The 18,701-nt window shown below is 47.4% G+C and overlaps 1 protein-coding gene across 1 annotated transcript; it reads left to right on the top strand.

The window, feature by feature from the left end:
- Positions 1-3,079: 3,079 nt before the first annotated feature.
- On the top strand, positions 3,080-18,451 carry paxbp1 (PAX3 and PAX7 binding protein 1). The gene is made up of 18 exons (XM_048984460.1): positions 3,080-3,544; positions 4,394-4,525; positions 4,889-5,080; positions 6,044-6,265; positions 6,343-6,446; positions 6,539-6,753; positions 7,645-7,834; positions 8,649-8,772; positions 9,566-9,668; positions 10,559-10,674; positions 10,801-11,000; positions 11,447-11,594; positions 12,372-12,493; positions 15,084-15,160; positions 15,260-15,326; positions 16,490-16,636; positions 16,968-17,122; positions 17,358-18,451. Exons 1-18 carry the CDS (start codon positions 3,229-3,231, stop codon positions 17,473-17,475), a joined length of 2,748 nt encoding a protein of 915 aa, XP_048840417.1. The 5' UTR covers positions 3,080-3,228; the 3' UTR covers positions 17,476-18,451.
- Positions 18,452-18,701: the final 250 nt, after the last annotated feature.

The raw sequence follows: 18,701 nt of genomic DNA on the forward strand, positions 1-18,701 counted from the left end.
CCATAGGAGCGGGGCAGGGGCACTGGAGGACCCATCACGCCGAGTTTAGTTCTGGGAGGATGGAGGCGATTTAATCGTGAAGAGCGGAGGGGTCATGTTGTGGTTTGAGCTGTTACCGGTTCTTTTAAGTAACGAGAAGCGTTTCCGTAAATAAACTGGTGGGAGGGGAGAGGGATCTTGTACTAAATCCAAGCAGAAACAGAAAGACAGTGAAGTGACTGAAGGACAGGTGTTATGTGATCATATTTCCGAACTCTGATCAGGATCCGAGCACCAGAGTTCTGGATGTACTGCAGCCTCAGAAGACTCCCACTAGGGATCCCGATGAGGAGTGGAGTGCATTGCAGTAGTCCAGCCGGAGGAGATGAAGGCATGGATCAGCTCTTCTGCATCAGGGAGGGTGAGGATAGGGCGAAGCTTAGCAATATTTCTGAGGTGGATACAAATATTCCTGCACTTCCAGTTCATGCAAATAAAGCGTTTAGGCTCAGTGGTTTGAATACAGTAAAATATCAGCATTAACTGACTGGGCCAACACTGGCCAGCATAAATCTGAGTATTCCTCTATGGTGTTTGTGACTGATCCATGACTACAGGAATCCATCGGTTGGACTTTCTCTCCTCATCCTTGTCGAGTTTAGTTTTAAGTAGTCACCCATTTCTTAACCAGTTTTGATCAAGAAAGTTCACTCTACGCATCAAACCCCCGATGTGTGCAAACAAGTACGGCCTCATAGATACTAAACGAACAAACAAACAAAAAAAAAATTGTACAAGTTTGTTTGGATACCTGAAGGACACCGAGTTTTTTATGTCGGACCCACCACTGCGCAATGCGGATCCCGATGGCTTCACACTGTTCGGTTGTCTCGCTTTCTCTCTCCCTGAAACAGAGAATCAGCAAATGCATAAACATGACTCATGCGCCGTACTGCCGAGGTCTCCGGGGCATTCAAGCGGCGACACAGTAGCAATCCTCCACTTTATTCGGATCAAAGCACAAGACACACTGCTTGGGATTCAGACCGCACGCCCGGCGCAGTTTACCGAAGGGGACGGTGCGCTTTTGGACGCTTAGCTGGCTCCATTCTGCCGGTGTAAAATCTTTATACCGTACAAGTTTACTTCCTGCATTAATATTCAACAGGCCGCCCTCTTGTTTTTCATCACCAACGTTGTGAAAGGCAAACTGAAATTTCAGTAATGCAATCGTTAACCTTTTAGAGCTATTTTTAAACTACACAGGATCTCTCACATGTCGATTGTGTCCAAGACACGAATGACTATCTAAAATAGTTTTTACGTGATTTTTAAAAGTCTGTTGCGCCAACGACGGTGTGAGGCAGGGATGTCAAATTCACTGAAGTTAACGGGCCATGTTGTTCCCGATCCAATCTAAAGTGGGTCTGTCTGTGTGTGAGATACAGAACATTTTAGCTCTTAGTGGAAACTAGTAAACTAATATAAGTATCCTCACAAACGATCGTGATGGCTTGTATCAAAACATAATTATCGATATAATACACGATTAAGAGTAAAATGAACACAAGCTGATTTGCAATTTAGTAAAGGCTGCTGCCATTTCATGCAGTTTCTGCACCAGCCACCAGGTGTTGTTAACTAAAGAAAATACATGAAAGTGGAGAAATTTGATATTCTGTTTGTAACGAAGTTTTTTGTTAAACTTCCAACCATCCACCTGTGTGAATGCGTGACGATTGCAGGGGCTCACGATTTTGCGCGTGGCCACGTGGGGCATGCACATCTTTACAAACTCAGCATCAGAGAAAAGCTTCGGTAATGTCAGACTTTAGTGGGAAAACTAAGAACGCGGAGTTTTACTTTTGAAATCGTAATGTGGGTCTTTTCTTTAATCATTGTGTTCGTATCCTAAGCCACAACCATGGGCTGAGTTGGGGGGGAGTAGTCGCCTTAGTCGAAATTGCAATTAATTGGCAAGACCAGCATTGCGTTGTGTTCTGTGCTGGCACTTTGCTCCTTTGCATAAGGGGTAATAGGTTATGTGTGCATCAGGTACGAGCGTTAACACACAACGTAAGCAAGATGAGTTTTTTTTTTTTGGCCTTGCCCCCAAGTGCAAAAATCAAATTTTGATTACAACCTTTAGCAGTTTTCTTTTCGGTAAAATGAGAGCGGGGGCACCTGTGGTCTGTCGCTTTAACAAACTAAAGGGATGTTCGGGATACTGTAGCCTACAACCTAATGAATATACTTAATAATGGAGTATCAGGCCACTCTGACTAACTGAATATAACCGCACGACAAACCACTCTGCAACTACGAGACAAACGAAAGTCGTCCGCCATCCTAAACAATGAGGAAAGGGGTGGGGGGTAAAAAAAAAACTGAATTAAAAATAATGCAATGTAACGCGTCAATCGTGCATTTTCCCGTAAACTTGTGTTGGTAGAGCATCAGTAACCGCGATTTGGGGGGTTATAATGACGTATTAATCTGGCCTGGCTTATCCATTTCAGACATCTATACAGCAGAGCGAGAGACAGGCTGGTAAACAGCACCATCTGCTGGCGGCCGTGTGTCAAGCCGTCCGCTGTACGTGAATACTCAACATACCACCAAGAACTTGCTAGCAAGCTTGCTGCAGTGTCGTTTTTGGACACTGGGTGCGTGTCAGTGAATTACAAGAATATAGCATGAGAAACAATATAGTACATGGTATGGTTCTATGTGTTTTCCCCACTCAACATCACAATTTGCCCTGGTGTACAAATGTACGTTTATAATCTAGGGTTGCAAACTCTTAGGCATCTGGTGTGAAACTCACGCTCACGCAAGACATCTGTATTATTACATTATTAACCTAAATTAGCTATATCAGAAGCGTTGGGGTATTTTGCAAACCCTACACGCTATTTACAAGGTAATAAAACTGCTACAAATATCTGCATGTGTGTGCAGACTAGTCTGTAAGTTAAAATCCCAGGTCAGCCATCTGACCAAAGTTGGCAACCCTGATAATCCCCAGATAAAATCACGTACTGTAGTTACTTTACCTGCCCATATTTGGCACTCGGTTTCCCATGAAGCTTTGCGACTCGTAACATCCGGGTTCTCGCTTTACTCTACAATGGCCGACAGTGGCTATGCAGCGTTCGTAGGTAGTTGGGGTTTTTTGTACCGGCCGTTGGTATTTTCCCACAGCGCGGTCCGTTTGTAAACTGTGCGCGTTGCCCATCCAGGTGAACCATGTTTAAAAAAGCGAAGAGGGTTAATTTCAGGCGAAGGAATGAGTCGGACGACGACGAAAAGGAAGACGGCCAGGAGCCGCAAATAGCGACGCCGCCAGTGCCGCAGCAGTCCTGCGGCCCTGCCGGGGAGGAGGGCAGCACCCGAGATCCCGATGCCCACAATTCCGAGGCGGTATCCGGCGGCACTGTGGCTGTGCACCACGGCAACGGTCTGCAGCCGAACGTCGGAAAGGCCGTTAAGGAGAAAAAGAAGACTAATAGGGATGCCCGCGATGCTCCAAGAGCCAGCCTGCTGAGCTTTCACGACGACGAGGGTAAAAGTTACAGCGGAGCACGGTGGCCCGGTTCTCTGAAACTGGGGCTCCATCTTATGCGCTTTATGGTGCTCCAGTTTGCGTCTCAGATTGAGTGGAAGTGGCGTGTTCTGCGGTCTCTGATCCGACATCCGGACAGCCTACAGCCCACTAGCACGCCGCCGTTCCGCGCGATTCGCCGGCTCCCCACATGGCCGCCCCGCTTCTTCCCAAGTCGCATTAAATCTCAAGCTGCTTTTATGAGATTAGCTGTACGTTACACGCAAACTGGGCGACTGAATATCTATAGTATTACATATATTGCAATCAACCTATTTCAGAAACTGTAACGATCATCCTAAAACATTGCAAAGTCTGGCTAACTTAGCAACGTACAAAAATATGAATTATTCAGGCGATCGTAAGAATGCATATTTATGTGGTCAAAATTGGTTTAATTAAAGCAAATCTCAATAACAAGGCCTTTAATCAAACATGCGTATATTTAACGGTAGCGGGAGAGTTTAATCGCACTAAGTATGGCTAGCTTGTATTAACATACAAACCGCAGTTTATGGACTCCTTACTGATTTTTTTAAACATGAGCATTAAATGGTATTTGGTAGTGCGGCGCAGGGCATTAAATCTGTGTCTGCGATCAGAAGGTGACCGGTTCAGATCTCACGGTGTGCAGAATGATTTCACCATTGGGCCCTTGAGCAAGGCGCTTAACCCCAATTGCTCAAGGGACTGGTCCTGCTCCCTCACAAGTACATCGCTCTGGATAAAGGGGCCCGTTGAATAAATGCAAATATTCTTGTTTTCGGTTTGTAAGTTTTGCATAACAGAATGTGTATATGTCCATTGCAGAAGACACCGAGGTCTTCAGAGTGAAGAAGCCTAACCATAGTAAGAAGATAGTCAAGCAGCTGAAAAAGGAATATAAAGAAGACCTAGAGAAGAATAGCACCATCAGACCGGAGAACACCACATCAACGGATGGTATGGCTGTATTCTGTTTTAGCAGTGGAATCCTGGCTTTCTGTTAGTTGGGTTAACTTTTTAGGTAGAAGTAATGATAGTCCAAGAACAGTTTAGGTAAGGAGAAATCCTATTGGACGATCATGACTTCTATCTTAAGTTAAATCAGATAACAGAGAGATCTGGCATCGTGGAACACCAGCCCCCCCAGGACTATAAATGTAACATGAATAATAATAATAAGCATAGTTTTATTTAGCTGTGAAGCACTGTTCTGCTTCTAGTGGAGCGATAAATCTCGCTGCATTTATCCCCCCAAGTTGTGCGTGCTGTGGGGGTGGGCTATAGCAGACAGGATGCATTGTCCTTTGCAAACCTTTTCAGAAACAGTGGCACCGACTCTGGTGACCCTGAAGGAGGAGCCGAAGGCGGAGGGGAGCCGAGCCAGCAGCGAGCAGGGTGAGGAGGAGATGGAGGTGGATAGCAACGACGAGCCGGACGAGGATGGCGAGTCTCGGAGCGGTGCCGGGGCCGCGTTCTCGAGCACGCTGTCCTCCCTGAGCACGCTCAGGCCAGGTATGACCGCAGAGCACCCGCCTTTAGCCAGTGCGGAGCACCCGCCTTTAGCCAGTGCGGAGCACCCGCCTTTAGCCCTCAATCTTTCATTACATAGTTTTCTCGGAGACAGACGTCTTTTGGTAACACTTCACAGAATTGGCACCAGAATGAAAGACCACGTAGCCCTTGGTTCTTGGGAGTAGATTTTTTCCCCCCACTCTAAAAAGCATTTGCTTATGAAAAGGTACCAAGCAAAACCATCTGTTATGGTGTCGTCACTGTCAAACTCTTTGGCGTCCTTGTCCACCTCCTGAAATTCCCTCCCTGCCATCAGGACTTCAGAAAGCTTGCTTGTTGCTTGAGACCTACATCGCTAACTGTTTCATGCGCATGTTGAATGGCTTGCAACTCGTCGCTAACATTGGGTTAAATGGGTTGACCTGCACAGTTTTAAATCAAGCGACACGTTTTTCTGCTGTGGTGCTCGGTGCTGCAGCAAGGGCTCCTCCGCAGTCCGACAGAATTCCGATTCCATGGTGTGTCTCCTTGGCTGTGTGTGCATCATAAGGGCTGGAATAACAGGCTTACTTTCCACTAGTTTCCCAACAACAATGCTAGCTTGAAATAACTACTTCTATTTAAATGTAAAGCAGTGTGTGTGTTTGCAGTGTGACTGTTTATCCAAAGCTAGTTATGGGGGAAGCTGCTGACCTTGTGCTGGGTAGCATTGCTGCATACTGTCAATCAGTGCTGGATGTACCAGTGTCACCAATCGATGAGGTGTGAGTTAAAGCCGTCCATTATTGACAGCTTGCAGTAATCCTTCGTACTGTGGGGCTCTCATAGCTACTTTCTCCACCAGAAGATTTGCGTCTGTTGCTGCGTAAGCTGCTGAGTTTGTGAGAATTTGAGTTGCACAACTTGTCTAAGCAATGTGTCGGGAGGTCGGATGAAATTATTCATTTGACTGGGGCTTTTCAGGTGAGATCCCTGACGCAGCGTTTATCCATGCGGCCCGCAAGCGACGTCAGCTGGCCCGGGAGCTCGGGGCAGACGGGCCGCCCCCAGAACCGGAAGCCGGTAAGAAGCGTCTGGTCAGGGAGGACGAACATGACGGCAGTGACGACGACGAGGATGAGAAGAGGATCGTCTTCAGCGGCGTGAAGCTGAAGACCCAGCGTCAGAAAATTGCAGAGGAGATAGGTAGCTGTTTTCGACGCGTTGGTTTTATCGGACGTCCCGGGTAGCCGCCGTGATCTAACTCTCTGTGCCCCGTTCAGGCATTGAGGGCAGCGACGACGAGGCACTTGATGCTGCCGGAAATGATGAGGAAGTGAGCCGTTGGGAGCAGGAACAGATCAGGAAGGGTATCAGCATTCCCCAGGTCAGCATGCTAGCCCCGGGGCACGATTGCTGTGTATTTTTAGACTGCAGAGTCCTATGCGGACTCTGACTTCCCCTCCCTCTGTCCTTCAGGTTCAAACCAGCACGCCCGAAGACGCTAATATGTATTACCAAAGCGGATATGACGTCCAGCCTTATGGCACTTCATACAGCCTGACCTACTCCTACAACTCAGTGGCAGGGGATGACCCCAAGGCCAAGGCCGACACCTCAGTAACCTTTTCCGCCCCTAGTAGTGACCTGACCCCTATCACTACTGATTTGGTAAAGAAACGCCTTAAAGACAGGTAGGGTTTGACCGTTCTCTGCCCGGCGGATTGGCCTCTCCTTTATCATACTCTTATTTTGCTCTATGGGTGTCGGCTTTGCGGCCTCCAGTTAACCTTCACGGCTGGGAATCGATTAGTGGCTTTAGTCCATTCAAGCGCATAGTGTGCCGGATTTGAGACCTTGGGAAGAACCTTTGGCGTGTGATAGACCGGGTTCAATGCGCTTATTCCTTTAACAAGCCACCAGTTGGCTATACAGACGGTCTCCGTCTTCCTTGAGTAGGGGTGGGTCCTTGGTGCTTCTGCCAGCTTGCATGAATATTTTTGATCTGGAACATTTTAATTTTCCCCTCGATGACTGAAACTGATCCAAAGAAGCATTTTTGTATTTATTTTTAAAACCTGTTCCCAGATTGAGTAACTTAGGAGAGAAAAAAATACATTTTATAATTATCGAAACAACAAATGAGATTTTTGCTTTTTTCATTAATGAAATTAAACCCTGATTTGTTTACTGCCGCTGCTGGATTTCAGTTTAACAGATGTTAAGTCGCAGCTTAGTTTGCAAATTTTAACAACTTAATGGAGATTCGCCAGTTTTTAACACAATTCAGAGTTGTGTAAGATGATCTCTCAGGAGGAATGAAGGTTCAGTGTAGTGTTAGTACAAGACAGACCTTCTTAGGTCTGGTCTATGTAGTCAATAAGGCTGTAAAAGTGAGCCGGGCTGGTATGTGCTTTGGGAATCAATGCGGTAACTTAAGTTAGAGGAACTTCTCCTGGTTTTGTGTGACAGAGAAGCCCCCCCCCCAGCATGCACCAGGCCACGGCATATTTTGCATGATCCCCCTCTTCCTCTCCCATTTCCTCCCTTCCCATTGCCCCCCCCCCCCCCCCAACACCCCCAAGGCTCAGCTCCATGTGCCAGGGGCACAGTAGCAATGCCAAGCGCTACGAGCAGATTCGGGAGGAGCTGGCAGCCTCGGCCCGTACCATCCAGCGCATGGAGGGCTCCTCTGACGCTGTCGCTGACCAGTATAAATTCTTGCAAGAAATGCGAGGGTATGTCCGAGACTTGCTTGAGTGTTTCGGTGAAAAGGTAAGGGAGAAACTATTTGCTGCTCCTTTTCTCTGTTTTTCATCCTCGTATTGAGCAACAAAGGGCAGTAGTTTAGCAGTGTGAATCATTTATTATTTGTTATTTTTACTTAATTAATGTCGTGAGGCCCATGTAAATGATTACATTAAGTGTAGCTAAAATTTTCTGTAACGGTACTTTTTACTGCATCTGGTATTTGCTCCTTGGTTTGTGTTGTAATGAGGAATGTTCCAGTAACAGCTGCTGTGATGTTGATACGCAGTTGCTGTCTGTGATTTTGTAACCTCCGTTTTTCTGGGGTTCCTTCCTGTCTGCCTGCCACCTTCTCACTTACCGTCTCTCCACAGAGCACTTTGTCAGGAATGTCTTGTTCCTGAGCTACTTTTCCTTATAGCTCTCTGCTAATGGAGGCCCAGCAGGCTCTTGCCGGAACATTTAACGTCCCAGTTTCAGCTTTTGCAGGGGCAGAGACACTGGGCGGGTCGACGGTGCTCTGTGGTTGTCGGGTTTGTTTGGGGGGGGTGGGGGGGGTTAGCCGCATACGGCGCAGGGAATCACCCTGCGGGGGGTTGTTAATTGAGGCTGTTTTGGGCCCCCATATTGGATGCTGCTTCGTGAACCACGATCAGCCAATTAAACGCCAGCTCGCCATCATGTGGCACTGGTATTGGGATTTGTTAGCGTTCCATTCCCTGTGCCGGATTTCCAGCTAGTCCCACCTTCTCCATCCCCCAGACAAACTCCCCATGGCCAGCCTGGACTTGGTTCTGACCCCAATGGGTCCACGTGTCACAGAAGGTATCGTATCTTTCAGGTGCCAGTGATTCTGGAGCTGGAGGCTGCCATGCACCAGTTACTAAGGCAACGGGCATCCCGGCTCGTCCAGAGAAGACAGGATGATATTAAAGATGAATCGGCGGAATTTTCAAGCCTTTCAAGTCAGTCCATCTTGAAGGTTTTTATGATTTATTTGAGCAGCCTTGTTGTCTGTTTCTCTAGTTCTTTTCCATCGACATTCTCGTCCGTATGGCTCTTTTTTTTAAAAAAGTAACTCGGAGCTGTCAGCTGCGAACATGAGCGGTTTTCAGTGCCCTAGAAGTTAATGTGGGTGGGCTGGGAGATAGGGGGAGACGCCCTTTTTTTCCTGTCCTCTGGCAGCTGAGAATATAAGTCAGATGCTGCTGTTTTGTGTAGTTTAAGACTAAAAGACACTAAAGTGTCATGTGCTGAAGTGCAAAAGGGCCCAAGTGCTGCATCTCAATAGCGTTGCGGCATCAGGTAAGTGTAGAAAATCCAAGTTGGCTCGTTCTCAACAGCCCATCTTGCTGTTCAATGCATCGTGTGTAAAACCAGAGCTGAATGATTTTAACCCTAGAAAGGCGTAGGGGAAACTTTGGGGTTTAGCTTCACTTATTTGGAAGAGGAGCCACAGTGAAAAGCTTATTCTTCCCTGCTATTTAGATGCAAGTAGTTCTGCTTTTTGTAGTCTCATCTAAAGTGACTGACTAGCCAGGCAATGAATATATGTAGTAAAATCCCACTGTTATGAAATCGGGCATAATTGTTTCTGCTGATTTGTATGAAGGCTGTTTCTCAGCATAAACCTAGGGGGATCACAGCAGAGCGTTAGCACAAAGCTAATGCCAGAGCAGAGTGCGTTACTGCAACTAGGACAGGACTGTTAGCCAGGGCAAGAAACGACAGCTGCTAATTGGGCTGTGTCTGTTTCAGACAAGGCCTTAATGGCCCCAAACCTGGACTCTTTCGGCAGAGACCGTGCCGCGTATCAGGAACACGCCAAGCAGCGGAGGATCGCCGAGAGGGAGGCCAGGCGGTACGCTGCCCCTCGTGCTCTTGCTCAGATTAATACTGTACTTGTTTATATAACAAAGCTGTCTGACCTTTATCGATTTAGTCATAGCAGAGTTCCAGAAGAGCGTGCCGCTTGTACCTTTGCATGAGTGCCTGAGGCTGAATTGCTTTGCTTAAATTATCAATTAAACAAGCTGTTAAAACTTCAGCTCTGGGAAAAAAATTGAAAACACAATACTCACACTCTTCTCGATTTATGGGTGTACATTTGTGAATAATGTGTATTTTCCGCAAAGTCCACCCTGGCTCTTGCCTACTTCTCGTTGTTAAAGGGCTTCTACCTTGTTTTATAGGACTTCAGTCCTGCTTCTAAGAGCCTGATAATAACTGTCCTAGCAGTGCACTTCACATAATGTTAATGTTTCCCATTCCATACAAGGTCACTTGATGTCATCTTCCGATTCATGAGAAACTGTCAGATAAGTTGACAGTCATCTCCGGCATTAGAATGTCAATTCCGCCCTCTACCTGGCTGGTTTCTGGTCGTTCTCAGTGCCTCCTGCTTCACCTTATTCTCGTGAACTGAAATTTTGAGCCTGGAAGCAACCTGCTGCTCTATAGCCTGCAGAATTGTGATTAAACCAGGATTTAAAAATGCACATATTTTTTTTTAAATATAGTGTTCTCAATTTTTTCCCCAGAGCTGTATATTGAGCTTTTTTTCAAGCTGATAAAAACCATTCTTATGAGTTTTGACAGTTACTGTCGTCATACAATTAGTCAGTTTCAGAAGAGCAGATGTCGCTCTGTGACTGAGGTTCCAGTTGCTTCCCCCATCGCTGCGGGGCTGACGTTTCTCTACATTTCACTTTCGTGTTGTATGCATGTTTCCTTCATGGTCCGGTACCACAGGACCCGGCGCAGGCAGGCAAGGGAGCAAAACGGAAAGCGGGCCGCGCACCGGGAGGGGCTGTCTAGCGATGACGAGGAGACCTCGACTGACATCACCAGCTTCAACCTGGATAGAGGTGGGCCGTTGGCGCACTCATGTAACTACACCACCAATATTGCTGTATACTACCCACTCCCTTCAGGTAGCTTGAATCCGCTTTTCTTCCACGTAAGATGCCTTGTTTATGTGACTCTCCCCCCAGAGCGCGTTCTGAAGGACTCAAAGAAAGTGTTTGAGGACGTCCTGGAGGACTTTCACTCTTTGGATAGCATCAAGTGCCGCTTTGAGTTGTGGCGGAAGCTCTACTCGGCCTGCTACCAGGATGCCTACATCGGCCTGTGTTTACCGAAGCTTTTCAGCCCCCTGGTCAGGCTGCAGCTGATTGGCTGGTCCCCCCTGGAGGTATGGTGTTCATCCCTTTACATGTTAAGTGATACCCGCCCTTGATGTCACTGTGTGGTTGAAGGAGCTTCTAACTGAAGAACGTTCTGTGCTTTTGTTTAATAAGATGGTTCGAAACATTTCTGATCCTGTTATTTTCAGCACTTCTCTTTTAATGTCAATATACATTTGTCGAGTAAGAGAACATCTGTCCTCCAGATGCTCTGTGACAATGCGTTATATAATAATGCCACATTACGAAACTCGACATTTTACGAATTATCACACAATGTAATATTACATATTGATAATGCCACATTATGTAATAATTTGACAATGTGACATTTATAGACAATTTTATCTTTACCTAATTATCATTATCATTCATATTATATCGAGTTATTACATAAAGTGGCATTGTTGCATAATGCGGCGTTATTACACAATGCATTGTTGCATGCCCGCAGGTGGACTGTCCCAACTTTGAGTACATGCTGTGGTTCGAGTCGCTGCTGTTCTACAACTGTGAAGAGCAGTCGGAGATGCAGAAAGATGACGTCGACGTGGGCCTCCTGCCCGCCATTGTGGAGAAAGTCATCCTTCCCAAACTCGCTGGTGAGCAGCCTGTGGAGACAATGTGGAGTATCCCCACTTTGATAAACAAATTCACAGGCGATTTATTCACCCAAATCTCTCATCGTGCTCAGGGTTGCATCATGCAGCTTGGTTGAGAGCATTTATGTAACTTGTGGTAAATAATAAATGTTTTGGTGGGCAAATAGACTTTGGAGCTCTTTCTTGTGCTCCGTTGAAGACTTCTTGTGTTTTGCCCCCTTAGAATTACTGCGTTACAGCTGTTGTGAAACAGAATGTAATGCCTGCTTTGCAGTGGGCATGTTTGATCTCTGGTCACATGTAATACGCCGTGAATCACCAGATATCTTATGTATGTGAGCTTCTATTTTTAGATGCTTTTTTTTTTAGATGCATTCATACATTTTTTGGGGAGATAGGAAAGCAGCCTTCAATGAATCGTCAGTTATCTAAATGCCCTGCCCTGATGTTAATAATCATGTTACACAAATCTGAGATAATTACAAGTTGTTTAATTATCGTATAGGATTGTGCTGCTAATCTAGGCTGCTGCTTCATTTGCTTTCATACCTTGAACTGGCTGTTGATTTAGGTTAAAATCTTTGGTAATATCTCTGGTGTCGTCCATTTTACCACTGCTACTAAACTTAATGGAAAGATTTTCTTTACCCGTTATAGGTCATACAAACTAGTCTGACTTGGGTTAGGAAGATGCATTTTTGTTGATGAACTGTGTAGTAGAATCTCTGCTACCTTTGCTTCTTGTTGACCACCTGTTTACCTGTTAACCCTTTGCAGTACTGGTGGACCAGATGTGGGACCCGCTATCTAGCAGTCAGACGAGCCGCCTGGTGGCCTTCATGCAGCGGCTGATCAGGGGCTACCCTACGGTGCTGCATGGGGACAACCGAAACACACAGGTTTGTCCCACTCGGGTCCTCGGAGGATCGCAGGATCGGGGTGGGCTCACGCGTTTCTGTGCAATATCTGTCCTCCTCATGGTGCCTAGAACCAAACTGTACCCGACCCGTACCACAAACTAACAGTTTTCCATTGCAAATTCCACCATCTTCCAGATTATTATGCAGATGTCATTTTCATGTGTGTTTCCTAGATGGTCAGTTTAAAGATTTCTTATTTTTATATCAATTAGAAGCCAAATCAGTGGCAGTGACAGCAGCTGTTTTTAATATGTTAGAAAAAAATGCATTGTTCCAAATTATTATGCAAGATGCAGTTTGGTAATATGGAGCCTAATTTTTTTTGCGTTTTGCTGTATGATGACTCATTTAGGGGCGGCATGGTGGTGCAGCGCTTAGGGTGAGGGGGCGGCATGGTGGTGCAGTGGTTAGGGTGAGGGGGCGGCGTGGTGGTGCGGCGGTTAGGGTGAGGGGGCGGCGTGGTGGTGCGGCGGTTAGGGTGAGGGGGCGGCGTGGTGGTGCGGCGGTTAGGGTGAGGGGGCGGCGTGGTGGTGCGGCGGTTAGGGTGAGGGGGCGGCGTGGTGGTGCGGCGGTTAGGGTGAGGGGGGCGGCGTGGTGGTGCGGCGGTTAGGGTGAGGGGGCGGCGTGGTGGTGCGGCGGTTAGGGTGAGGGGGCGGCGTGGTGGTGCGGCGGTTAGGGTGAGGGGGCGGCGCGGTGGTGCGGCGGTTAGGGTGAGGGGGCGGCGCGGTGGTGCGGCGGTTAGGGTGAGGGGGCGGCGCGGTGGTGCGGCGGTTAGGGTGAGGGGGCGGCGCGGTGGTGCGGCGGTTAGGGTGAGGGGGCGGCGTGGTGGTGCGGCGGTTAGGGTGAGGGGGCGGCGCGGTGGTGCGGCGGTTAGGGTGAGGGGGCGGCGCGGTGGTGCGGCGGTTAGGGTGAGGGGCGGCGCGGCGGTTAGGGTGAGGGGGCGGCGCGGTGGTGCGGCGGTTAGGGTGAGGGGGCGGCGCGGTGGTGCGGCGGTTAGGGTGAGGGGCGGCGCGGTGGTGCGGCGGTTAGGGTGAGGGGGCGGCGCGGTGGTGCGGCGGTTAGGGTGAGGGGCGGCGCGGTGGTGCGGCGGTTAGGGTGAGGGGGCGGCGCGGTGGTGCGGCGGTTAGGGTGAGGGGCGGCGCGGTGGTGCGGCGGTTAGGGTGAGGGGGCGGCGCGGTGGTGCGGCGGTTAGGGTGAGGGGGGCGGCGCGGTGGTGCGGCGGTTAGGGTGAGGGGGCGGCGCGGTGGTGCGGCGGTTAGGGTGAGGGGGGCGGCGCGGTGGTGCGGCGGTTAGGGTGAGGGGGCGGCGCGGTGGTGCGGCGGTTAGGGTGAGGGGGCGGCGCGGTGGTGCGGCGGTTAGGGTGAGGGGCGGCGCGGTGGTGCGGCGGTTAGGGTGAGGGGGCGGCGCGGTGGTGCATGGTGGTCTGCACCATCCTGTAATGCGTGGCATTCGCCGGTGTATACAGCTGTTTGGAAATTTCATCTTAATATATTTTTTTTCGCCGCCTTTTGAGTTTTAAGGATGGTCAAAATACCGATTTTTGCACGACTGCAGACTTCAGAGACGTGCAGCTTCAAATGCTTGTTTCGCTTCAGTTTAAAAAAAAAAAAATTTGTAGGGCATTCATTTGTCTGGCTGAAACTTTCCTCCACTTGCTTCCTTTATTTCACCGAATTTCCTCTGAAATTATAGAGGATATATATCCTCTGTATATGAATAGGTATCTCAAGCTGTGAATGTAAAACACTTTTCAGCTTCGGAAAGGTCTTTGTTTTCCCCCGTATGACTTGTGAACTGTGGCTTGCTTAATAATCACAAATTGTCTGTTAATTTCACTTCAATGAAGATCTGACAAACTAATTCATAAACCTCTCTGAGCTTGACACCAGTTATTTAAGAGGACGTGTAGAATAAAACAGGCAGAAACTTTTCGATGAAATCCTACTGATTTGTCATTTGCATAATAATTCGGAACACTGTGTGTACGCCGGGTCGGGCCGGCACAGCCCTGCTTACTAACAGGGCCAGAAACGTGACCAAACCCTCTGATTGACCAAAATGCATGGAGATGCCGATGTTTTGCGTTGATATGCATGATTATCTGAAGGAAAGAGCATGTTCTGTATATTATTCATTATCAGTAGTATCGTACATCGTGATGTGACATGAACATTTCTAACCACTTAAAGAACTATGTAACAGCTGAACGGAATGGATTCGTAATGCGAATTCCGATAGTGTTTCACGTTAACATAAGACTTGTTAATCAAAATTAACGCACAGTAAAAAAAATGTGTATAATAAATTATAAACAGTAAATACGCATCTCTTCGATTTTACATCACTGTCACTCTCCAAACCCGGCAATGCCTTTACTGACCGGACCCTTCCGCAGTGGAAAACCCACGCGAGCCAAACCACAGTGTATCTATCTAGTCTCTCGTCGCGGTACGGCTTGGGTGCCATTCCTGTATGTCACTGGAAAAGCACCACAAGGCAGTGGTGCCTTGTTTCCCCCTGGTCAAGTTGTCTGGTCAAACTTAGGTTCTCCTGATTCTCCTCACATTAGGAGCTGCTGAAGACCATTGTCCTCCGGACAAGGAGGACGCTAGACAACGACATATTCATGCCGCTCTACCCTAAGAAGTAAGTTTTGGTTCCTGCATGAGTTTGATGTTGCTGAAGTTCTGCATACCAACATCTCTGCTAGGTACTGATTAACCCATGTCTGTCTGGACTTGGCAGCATATTGGAGAACAAGAATTCGGGCCCCTACCTCTTTTTCCAGCGGCAGTTCTGGTCCTGTGTGAAGGTGAGCAGAGTCGCCCGTTTCTCGGACACCCTGCGTCAGTGGGGTGGTGAGTTTGATTAAAAACCCAAAGCTGAGTCTGTTTTGGGGACTTTTCAGGGATGTTTCCCCCCCTTCATGTACCCAAGTCTTTTGATCCACCGTAAGATTCCGTTGGTCCTTGCTGAGGTCATGCCCGTCGTAGGTGTGGCCCTAACATTTCTAACCTTCATCTAACATTCCTCCTGGGAATGACGAGGCATTTGATTATTTACAGTAAGTAGGCAGGCGGTGTGGAAGCTTATTAAAGCTGCCAAACAGGCCGTCTATGGAACGTTTTCCTTATTTGGGTGGCAAATTCCACTCGAGTGCCAGTGGTCTCCAATCCCCTCCTCCGCCACCCTCATGATTCAGGCTAATGAGGCCAGACAGCAGTGTTTTATGGCTTCACGTGTGGCATTCTGTAAATAAGCCAGCAGGAGAGCACAGGCCGAGAGCTTCCCATGTCAGTGTAATTGTTGATGGTCTGAGTTGAGCTGTTTGTTCTCACGTGACGTTGAACTTTCTTTGTCAGTGTTATAGCTGACATTTAAAGGGGCATTTCATCCTAAAAGTGAAAAGGGGGGGTTTAAGAGGGGCTTCCATGCTTTCTATCTATCTAGGTTGTTCTGCTAGGAGTTGCCTAGTTTGGGAGATATCGGCCGTAGGAATGTCGGGCTTCTCCGGAATATAATGGGAGTGAATGACATTCTTTCTGTGGTGATTAAAGCGCCAGAATAATACATTTGGAAAATTCAGCAGCAACGTCTCTGACCAGAAATCATCACCCAGTTTTTTTTCATCCGCAGATTTTGTATTATACTATTTTCTTTTCCCGAACTCCACACACCAGTCATATAAGTGCGCAGGAAGTTTCGCTGCAGTGCTCGTGTTCATCGTGATCTTCTGCGCGGTGGTACGATTGGTGCATGTCATTTTTAATCGTCTTGTTTTTTTTCCCTCTTTGTCCACCCGCCTCCCATTCAAACTTGTAAACCCAACAGTAATCAGGTGTAGTGAAGTAGGTCATGCAACCAGAAAGTCGCCCCCCCATTTCTCTGTTAAATGGTGAATTAAATGTTTTTGAAATAAGGAAATTTTAATAAACTAGTAAATAATAGCAGTAACCACCTCCTCTGTATGTGTAGTTGCTGGAGAACATTCTGCAATGGTACGGCGTCCTGTCTAACTCCACCCTGAGGGAGCTGGCTGTGGACAGCACACTGAACCGCTACATCCTCTCCGCCCTGCAGTCCACTGACCCTGGAGAGGAGAGCATCGACAAGAGCCGAAGTGTGAGTGAGATTTGGTCGCCTTTCTTAATGGCCTCTTTGTTCACATACTCCATTCCCTCCTGCAAGTGAAGCCGCTGGAGGTCTATTGTGAAGTACATAGTATTAGGATCCTGATTATTTTATTTTTTATTTGTACTGGGGGTTTTCCTGCCAGAGGACTTGGCCTCGTCTTGGAAACTGCAAATCTGAACAAGTTACTCAACGAGTAGATCTTCAGCTCTTTACCTGTCTCACACTTTTTTTTGAAAGTCTGTGCATTTGCAAATTAGCTAGTTTCTGGTTTTGTAAATATCGGTTTTGTAATTTGCGTGCGTGGTTCTGCTGTCTCCAGGTGGTCGAGTGCTTTCCCCAGCAGTGGTTCAGCAGTCTGAAGGGCCAGCAGACCATCCCCCAGTTGGAGAACTTCTGCAGGTACCTGAAGCACGTAGCCAGCACAGTCTACAGGATCAGCCTGGCCGGGTCTGACGTGGAGAGGCGAAATGCGAGGCAAGCACTTTTTAATCTTTCTGCGTTTCACGTGAAGGATAAACGTATTCCGCTTAAGCTCTTCAGAATGACTTCGTTCATCAGTGCATTAAAGCAGAAGTGCTGGCGCTTGAGAGTTTCTTACACCTGCTGTGGTTATTTTAGTATGTCAGGTAGTTTTGTATATCTGTGCCATTCCTGCTCTCTCCATCCACACATAATGGAGGCCATTATCTGGGCTCCTTCTGTCCAACAGGGAGCAGATTAAGGAGGTGGTGAAGCTGCTGGGACGCCTCAACGCCTTGGACCATGTTGTCGCCGTGGCCACAGAGCACGGCATCAAAGACATTAAGACCCTCCTGGAAAGCAAATAAGAGGCCAGCGGTGGGGACTTGTATAGATATTGTGAATATTGTACATGTTTGAAAAGAGCTATACCCTAGAGCCCTGCATTAATGCGTTCAAAGACGACTACAGGGTATCCTGGCCAACTTCAGACTGTGAAGGCGGAGGGCTGTGGTCCTGATGGAGAGGAGTCGTGGACCCGTGTTGATTGGCAGATGGGAAGGAATATTCGTTTCCGTCTGTGTTTAGAGGCTTTTTTTTGGGTGTTGCTCTCCTGGGTTGGGCATGAACCTTGGAAGCTCATGGCCAGCAAGCCTGCAGCGTGATGCTTGTGGTTTATCACCTCTAATGTTTTTCCTGTGATTTGCCCGAATATGGTGTCTCTCAAATAGCACTTGCCTGCCCCTGGTCCTCTCATGCCAAAATGCAAACCACACCCAGAAAGTCTTCTCCTCAAGCAGTTATCGGGTTTTATGTTCACGGCCAGGTTTTGGGTCTAGGGTGGGGAGGGGTTTGTCTGGCCTAGTTGGCTTGGAAGAAGGACTTTATATTTTACTGATTTGCATCTATATGTTTTAAAGGCCTATTTAATAAAAAAAATGGCAACTGAAGATTTATCTGGTGAAGGACTCTCCGACCAGCCCGATGATGTAATCTGTAAGTGTAAGACACACACTGCAATTTGAAGCCATTCATCATTCCTGCTTTGGGTGCAATCTGTCTGATCACACTGCTGATAGTGCACCCTGGAATTAGACAGAAAAATGTTCTATCATCTCAGCTAAATTTAAATTGGTATCTTGAGGTCCTCTTGTGTGTGGATTTTTTTATGTAAGTTCTGTTCAGCCAAGATGCCGGTTGGGAAAATTTTTGATGTACAAATTCATGCTCCTTTACCCCAGTCAATTACTGATTTGATAACCTTCGAGCCAATGCACAACATACTAATATTTGGGGCAATATGCGTATAAATGTTCAAATTAAATTGTAGCTATCTGTGTGCTATTTGGTGTATTTCATCACATGAACTTTTACTACAATGACGGATGAGCAACAGATTACAGGATTATGCGATAATCATTGCCTTTATAACTGTCATGAAGATTACCGTACCGCAGAGAGTGAGCTCGTTGAAAAGATAAATGAAAACATGAATATTTTAAAGTAATATTTGATCTTTATCTTTTGAACGATCTTTAATTTCTCCGGGCTATTTGTCATCTGTCGTTTATCAGAACTGCGACCAGTCGGTACC

Source organism: Brienomyrus brachyistius, chromosome 18 (genome assembly GCF_023856365.1).
Source record: "Brienomyrus brachyistius isolate T26 chromosome 18, BBRACH_0.4, whole genome shotgun sequence".
NCBI lineage: Eukaryota > Metazoa > Chordata > Actinopteri > Osteoglossiformes > Mormyridae > Brienomyrus > Brienomyrus brachyistius.